General features: G+C 47.1%; 1 protein-coding gene across 1 annotated transcript; it reads left to right on the forward strand.

Moving 5' to 3' along the window:
• The first annotated feature begins 6546 nt into the window (after positions 1–6546).
• Positions 6547–7491, forward strand: LOC138092296 (olfactory receptor 9Q2-like). The gene has a single exon (XM_068988084.1). The coding sequence runs from the start codon at positions 6547–6549 to the stop codon at positions 7489–7491; it is 945 nt and encodes a 314-aa protein (XP_068844185.1).
• The last annotated feature ends 423 nt before the right edge of the window (positions 7492–7914 follow it).

The following is a 7914-nucleotide window of genomic DNA, read 5'->3' on the forward strand; positions in this document are numbered from 1 at the left end:
CACACTGTTTAGTAGAAGAGATGGGAGAAGAAAAGCCACCGCTGTCCCAGGGACAGGACAAGATAGCAGGTACTACCTACATTGGTTGCAGGAGACCTGAGCAATATGGCATGATTTTCGAGGTGCCAAGATGTGGTCGGATTCCCTCTTAAATCCCCTTTCTTAGCTTCTGATTCCTTTGCTTGAAATTAGCCTGCTTAGCTTTGAGAAATGGACTATTTCTTGCCATCTCAGTAAACAAATGATGTCACAGTCTCCCAGCAATTGCAGCCCTGCAGTGTGAGCCTGTGAGCCCTGAGGAAACTAAGGAAGGAAAAGAACACCTTCCACTAGCAGCCGTCAGACTGCTGTCACTCCCTACGGTGAGCCCCGAGGAAGCTCAGCATGTGGAGATACAGGATACTGGCCCCAGATAGCTGAGGTGCACATCAAAGGAATGATTTTTGTGAGCCCAGACTCTTGCATCTTCCCATCCATAGAGAAGAGCTAAATTCCTTAACTTGGGCTATCTGGTTTTCTTTAACTGATGATAATCTTTTGATGTTCTGGCTACCTACCCTTTGTTGCAAAACTTCTATATAACCTGGTTCCCCACCTTGACTCCTAGGAGCAGTTCTTTCAGGCATATATGAGTTCCTGTCTCCTGGGCCTGAAGTCTTAAAATTCCCACTGAATAAAACATAACTCATCTTTTAGGTTGTGAATATTTTTTTAAGTTGACAAACTTTTCTGGAGATTGTAGGATATGATAGAAAGAATGCTGGCTGGTGACTGCTGCTAATCAACTGTGTGTTCTTCCACAAGATAATTCCCATCGTGTACCTCGATTTCTTCTTCTGCAAAATTGGGGAGAGGTTGGAATGAGAGCATTTTGAGTTGGTTTGTCATATGGCATTCTAGTGTAAAAGATTTTTACACTTTAGAGAACCCACATTATGCATTGTCAGCCACTTTCTTCAGAAGAGGACCGTCTCAGAGATAGATGTCTCTGAGCATGAATTAGGATGGGAAGTGAGTGCCTGAGAACCAGGTAACTGAGAGATATGGAAATGGGTGTCAAGGCTAAGGAAGATAGAATAGCCTGAGACAAACTTTCTATACTTTACATTGGCATCTTATAGAGAAGTATAAAAATTCTGCAGTTCCAGAATACGTCAAGTGAGGGCAGAGATACCATGATAACCTGTTACAGCAAGATGAGTTTTTCCACAGCAAACTTAACGGGCGCTAGGCTATCTTCAGTCCTCCTGGTTGGCTTAGTGGTAAAAGATTCTGCCTACCACTGCAAGAGAGGTGAGACGGGGGTTCAATCCCTGGGTCAGGAAGAGCCCCGGGAGGAGGCAATGGCAACCCGCTCCAGTATTCGTACCTGGAAATCTCATGGACGGAGGAGCCTGGTGGGCTACAGACCACGGGGTCACAGAGAGGCAGACACCACTGAGCACACGTGTGTAGGCTCTTCAGCCTTGATCCAGCGTGAGAGTCACCCAAGTGTGGATGGGGGAAGATAGGAGAGACAGGTCCCAGGGAAGAGCTTGAAACAGGGAGGGGTCAAAGTTGACTCTTCCAGGCTAGATCTGTTTCTTTGGCCACTTTTTTTTTTTGTTTTAATCATAATCACATATAATGGCCTGGCTCAGAGAATCCTGTCCCTCTGCCTGACCATTAAGTTAAAGTGCCTTTGTTCAGAACCCTGCCCTCCCGGAGATGGCAGGAAGGAAGAAATTAACACATTCCCTTTCCTGAGGCTTGCTATTTTAGGAGATACATGCAAGATTAAATGAGCCTTTTCACTTTGTTTTCTCACTTCCCCCCATCTCTGATCCATAAAAGAACCTGGCATCCAGACCCCCAAAAGATGGTTATTTTGAGACATTAGTCTGCCATCTTCACAAGCAGCCAGTTTTCTGAATAAGGGATTCCTCGCCTCAACACCGTATCCCTGGGATTCACTGGCCTCTTGTGCAGTGAGCAGAGTGAGCTTGGACATGGTAACAAGCTGACGATATCTCCTGCTTTCACCAAAACCCGCGGAGGCTTAGCCATTGGGCACACCTAAGAACTGAAGGAAAAGTCTCTCTTAAAGGGCAATGGTTTCCCCTTCCATCGCTCTTGAGACATCCATCTAGAAGGATGCGGCTCTCCTTCTGTTTCCCTCCAAATTCCTTTCCCAGTAGGAGTGATTGCTTCAGGGGAAGCCAGTCTGACTGAGACTTAAAGCAGCCAGATGCTGAGCTGAGTCATCAAGAGATGCCATTTTTGGAATGATTACTGCTCTGCTGTTTGGCATCTGCTCAGCTGCTGAGCTTTGCTAGAGCTGCCCTGCCTAAGGATACCCTTTCCCTAGGAACTCTCGTTCCACAGGGTGTTAATCTGCTTTCAGTGAAAAAGTCCTGTGGTCAAATACTTTTGGGAAATGGTGGGTGAAAGAATGTTGACAAGGTTTCTTAGTAATTGGACCTTATAGATCCATTAACATGCTGATATGCCATAAGATTTTCCATTAGGAGAATGTAGTATGCAGTGATTTCCAAACTTATGAGAATGGTAAGCCTATTTTCTTCCCTGGCATGTCTACTAAGACACCTGGGTAAACATAAGCCTTTATAAAGTAGGAGAACCCTTTGGCAGTGGTTCTCAAACTTTGCTGCCCAATGTAATTAATTGGGGATTTAAACAATATGGATGTCTGGCTCACACACTCAAATATTCTAGATTAATTGTGTAGGGATACACTTGGGGCCTCAGGTTTTAAAAACTTCCCAGGTGATTCTATCAGGCAGCGAAGTTGAGAATCATTACCCCAGATCCTCTTGTCTTATGCCATCTTCCAAGTAGGCTTAGTCAGCAGAGCACTGACTTGGCTCACACCATTGTTTTGCCACCAAGTAGCTGCATAGCCCTCTCTGTAGCTATGTTTTCAAAATTTATATGACAAAAAATAAAATAAAATAAAACCCACCTTGATGATCTTAGATCTCCTTAGATCTCCAGGAAAGTCCTTATGGGGCTTCAGAAAAACCATGCTCTTCAAGAATATGCCTTCGCTATTTTACTTGACGGTAGACAGCGTGGGCTTCCTATTTGGCTCAAGAGGTAAAAAATCTGCCCGTCAATGCAGGAGATTCGGGAGATGGGTTTGATCCCTGGGGTGGGAAGCTCCTTGGAGGAGGAAATGGCAACCCACTCCAGTACTCTTGCCTGGAAAATGGACAGAGGAGCCTGGTGGGCTACAGTCTATAGGGCTGAACAGAGTCGGACATGACTGATCACGCCCACGGACACACACAGAGCACAGCGGACCTAGCAGGACTAGAGCTCCTGAGATTGCTTCCCAAGGCGCCATCTCTAGATCTAATTTTTGAAGATTAATTTATCAGAACCCCCTGCAGTGTCTGTTAGCAATGTAGATGCCTGTGCCCTCTGGCATAGACACTGCATCAGAATGTATGGATGTGGAACAATAGTATTCACGTGTGAAACCAATTCCCTGCGTAATTCTTTTGCACGCTGAGTTTGAGAAGCAGTGCCCTGGAGCAGAGGCAGGTCACCATTAAGAGTGTGCTCAGTTTGCCTGGGGGAAGTCTGCTCAGGACCCGCTCACATCTGCCTTTGCAATTATCATCTTGACCCTTCCACTCCGAAGATTCTCTTTCTGTCAAATGGTGAACTATCAGAGTCACCAATTTTAGCATGTCTTGGCCGTGGGTTGGGGCCGGGGGAAGTGTGTGCTCACAAAACAGCCTCCTTTGGGGATCGGGTCCTCAGCCGGGTAAGAATCCGCCTGCAATGCAGGAGACCTGGGTTCGATCCCTGGGTTGGGAAGACACCCTAGAGAAGGGAAAGGCAACCCACTCCAGTCTTCTGGCCTGGAGAATCCCATGGGCGACAGGAACCTGGAGGGCTACCATCCATGGGGTTGCAAAGAGTCATGACTGAGAGACTAGGCACAAGCATGTAGTTGGCTAGGGTGTCACTGTGCAGAATGCCTGATGAAGTTCTCAACTGAGATATAGAAAACCTTCAAAGAAATATATTTCTTTTGGTACAAGGTAGAAATGAGACAAGGGATCAGCTCCACCAGACCCTGGTGGCAAGATGTAGGATGGGGCTTTGGGAGTTTGAAATTAAAGAGAAAACTTCAAAGGTATTAGACATTTTGGTGGGAAGATAAATTGTCTTTCCCTGGAGACTTACCCTGGGGACCAATTATGGCGTGATGCTAGGGCAGCAAGTACAAAAAGCACCACCAGCAAGGCCTAGTGCAGGATCAGAAGCTCAGGGAGAGAGGCCGATCCCCAGGCCCTGATATCCTGGGCTAAGTCTAAAAAAGAATCCTGGGTGACTCTAACATCAGGGATGCATTGTTTTGTCTAGGGTGAGAGGAATTCCATGAAGTTAGAATAAGGCATAATGGTTCCCCCACGAACCAAGTTGCTGGGATTATGGACTCACGCTGCATTTTCTATTTAAAGAGGACGAAGACAAAATAATTGAAGTCCAGAGAAGAAAAGTGACTTGCCCTGGGTCATACATCTAATGTGAGTGAGCTAGGACCCAGGTCTCCTCTAGATCAGCCGGTCATTGACAGAGGAAACGCTAAACAAAGAAAGAAGACGCCAGCGAAGTGGAAATCAGGTAAGGATGGTTCACGCCTCTGCTCGTGCTGCAGAATCTAATTTCCAGTCCTTGTTACTATGTCTAATGGGTCAGCTTAGTTTTGGCCTGGCTGCTGGTACATCAGGTAAGCAAACACGACTGAAACCCTCCTTTACAGCCCTATTCTAGGACTCTATTAAAAGCCTTCAAATCCATTCACCCAGATTCCTCTGACAGTGCTTGGGCAACACCAGACTGCAGAAATAGTTCTGCTTTCAAATTTGGATGCTGTTTATTATTATCAAGGGCTTGCCTGGTGGCTCAGCTGGTAAAGAATCTGCCTGCAATGTGGGAGACCTGGGTTTGATCCCTGGGTTGGGAAGATCCCCTGGAGAAGGGAAAGGCTACCCACTCCAGTATTCTGGCCTGGAGAATTCCATGGACTGCATAGTCCATGGGGTTGCAAAGAGTCAGAGACGACTGAGCAACTTTCACGCACTTATTATCACCGCTGCTTTTATTAGGGACTGTAAGAACAACCAACAATGCTTATGGAGCTTTGTGAGGTGCTAAAATGAACTTATGTTTGCTCTTTGGAGTCAAAGGTTAATGCAAGTACTTGCAAAAGCCAGAAAAACAAACAGAAAACCCTTGATAAGCCAGCCAACTCTAATTAGGATAACAGCTATTTGTTAAAGATGCCTGTTGTCAGACTGAAAATAGAAATATTCCTATAAGCACAGCTCACTGCTGATTGCGAATGGATTTGTTGTTGTTGTTTGTGCTTTTTTTTGTTCATAGAATATAAATTGCCCTTCCTTAAAATGTTCATTTAAAATTTTAAATAGCCACCATATATATGTACAGCATTTCTGCATCTATTTTAATCTTTGCATTAATATTATCTCATAAGCAGGGCTGATATAATGATCCCCTTTTGACAGAAGAGGAAATTGAGGTTCAGAGAGGTTAAGTGCCTTGTGGAATATCAAACAGATAATTGGGGACAGAGTTGCACATTCAAAAGCTGACTTGTAAGGGTGGGGAAGGAGAGGGAGGGATGAATTGAGACAGTAGCGTTGAAACATTTGCATTATCATATGTAATAAAGTAGGTAGCTAGTGGGAAGTCACTATAACACAGAGAGCTTAATCAGGTGCTCTGTGACAACCTAGAGGGGTAGATGGGGTGAGGGGTGGAAGGGAGGTTCAAGAGGGAGGGAAAACAGGCATACTTAAGACTGATTCACCTTGCTGTATGGCAGAGAGCAATACAACATTGTAAAGCAATTAACCTCCAATTAAAAGTAAATAAAAGCTGACTTGTAGAGGGGATATATATACACATATAGCTGATTCACTTTGCTGTACAGCAGAAACTAACACAACGTTGTAAAGCGACTATACTCCAATCAAAATTAATTTTAAAAAAAGAGCTGACATAAGTTAGAGAATCACTTGGTCTTCATTCTTAGTATAAGGGAAGCAGCCATTACTTTTTAAAATTTAAATTAAAAATTGTTTTTTACAATGTTGTGTTGATTTCTGCTCCTTAAAAATCTAGGAACAGATCTACCATGTGACCCAGCAACCCCACTCCTGGGCATATTCCCTGAGAAAACAAAAAAGAAATATATACCCCAGTATTCATGGCAGCAGTTTACAATAGCTAGGGCATGCGAGCAACCTAGATGTCCACGGCCTGATGAAAGGACCAAGAAGTTGTGGTACGTATTACAACGGAAGCATTCATGACTTTTATCCTATACGGTTGCAAGCTCTGAATTTGTTCATTTCCACATTAGGCTGCCAAGTTTGTTGATGTCCAGAGCTTTACCTATCAGACACTCAGCTTAAATCTCTTCCTTGAAAATGGCTTGAACGTCTCTTCAGGGATCCCCTTATGGGGCGCTGGGGTCTCCGCCTTCACAGGCAAACCGCTGAGTGGATGCCTGGGAGGAATTCCACGGTAGTGACGGAATTCCTCTTGACGGCGTTTGCTGACCACCCCCACTGGGGGCTCCCGCTCTTCGCGGTCTTTCTGGGTTTCTACCTGCTCACTCTGCTGGGGAACTGTGCAATGATCCTCCTGATCCGCCAGGACCGCCGGCTGCACACCCCCATGTACTTCTTCCTGGGCCACCTCGCCCTCGTGGACGTCTGCTACTCGTCCACCGTCGTCCCCCAGGTGCTGGCGGTCCTGCTGGAACGCGGCGTCGTCCTCTCCAGGGCGCGCTGTGCCGCCCAGTTCTTCCTCTTCACCTTCTTCGCGTCCATGGACTGCAACCTTCTGGCGATCATGGCCTACGACCGCTGCGTGGCCGTGTGCCGCCCCCTGCTCTATGTCGCCATCGTGACCGAGAAGGCCCGCTGGGTTTTGGTCGCGGGGGCGTACGCGGCGGGCTTCTCCAGCGCCTTGATTCGAACGGTCACCGCCTTCACGCTCTCCTTTTGCGGGAACAACCAGATCGACTTTATTTTCTGTGACCTCCCGCCTCTGCTGAAGCTCTCCTGTGGGGACAGCTACACCCAGGAGGTGGTGATCGTTGTGTTTGCCGTGCTGGTCATGCCTGCTTGTATACTGATCATCTCGGTCTCCTACGTGCGCATCGTCCTGGCCATCGTGCGGATGCGCTCCTCCGGGGGCCGGGCCAAGACCTTCTCTACCTGCACCTCCCACCTCGCTGCCGTGGCTCTCTTCTTTGGGACCCTCATCTTCATGTACCTGCGGGACAACTCGGGCCAGTCCTCAGAGGCGGACCAGGTGGTGTCCGTGCTCTACACGGTGGTGAGCCCGATGCTGAACCCGCTCATCTACAGCCTGCGGAACAAGGAGGTCAAGGAGGCTGTCCTGAAATCCTTGAGCCGACCGAAGGTTTCTGGAAGGTTCTAGATGGACCTTCATCAGATATGTCACTCCTTAGTTGCTCCACCTTTTCTGTCTTTCCTCAAGTGTCACCTACTTGGGAAGATTTCCCCAGATAACCTTATTAAAATGGCACCTAACATTCCATCTCCATTTTCTGATTTACTGTGTCATGTAATACTTGTCAGGGCTTTCCCAGTGGCTCAGTGGTAGAAAATGTCTGCCTGTGATGTTGTAAGAGATGCAGGAGGTGCTGGCTCAACCCCTCGGTCAGGAAGATCCGGTGGAGGAGGGCATGGTGTTGTCCCACTCTAGTATTTGTGCCTGGAGAGCCCCATGGACAGAGGGGCCTGGTGGGCTACAGTCCATAGCGTCCAAGAGTCGAGAAGAGTAGGACGCGACGGAAGCGACCGACCTCACAGGCACATGATGCTTGTCAGGATCTGACGC

This window comes from Capricornis sumatraensis, chromosome 16 (assembly GCF_032405125.1).
Source record: "Capricornis sumatraensis isolate serow.1 chromosome 16, serow.2, whole genome shotgun sequence".
NCBI classification, from domain to species: Eukaryota; Metazoa; Chordata; class Mammalia; order Artiodactyla; family Bovidae; genus Capricornis; species Capricornis sumatraensis.

Coding starts and splice junctions, on each gene's coding strand:
- LOC138092296 (XM_068988084.1), top strand. CDS start 6,547: ATGCCTGGGAGGAATTCCACGGTAGTGACGGAATTCCTCTTGACGGCG.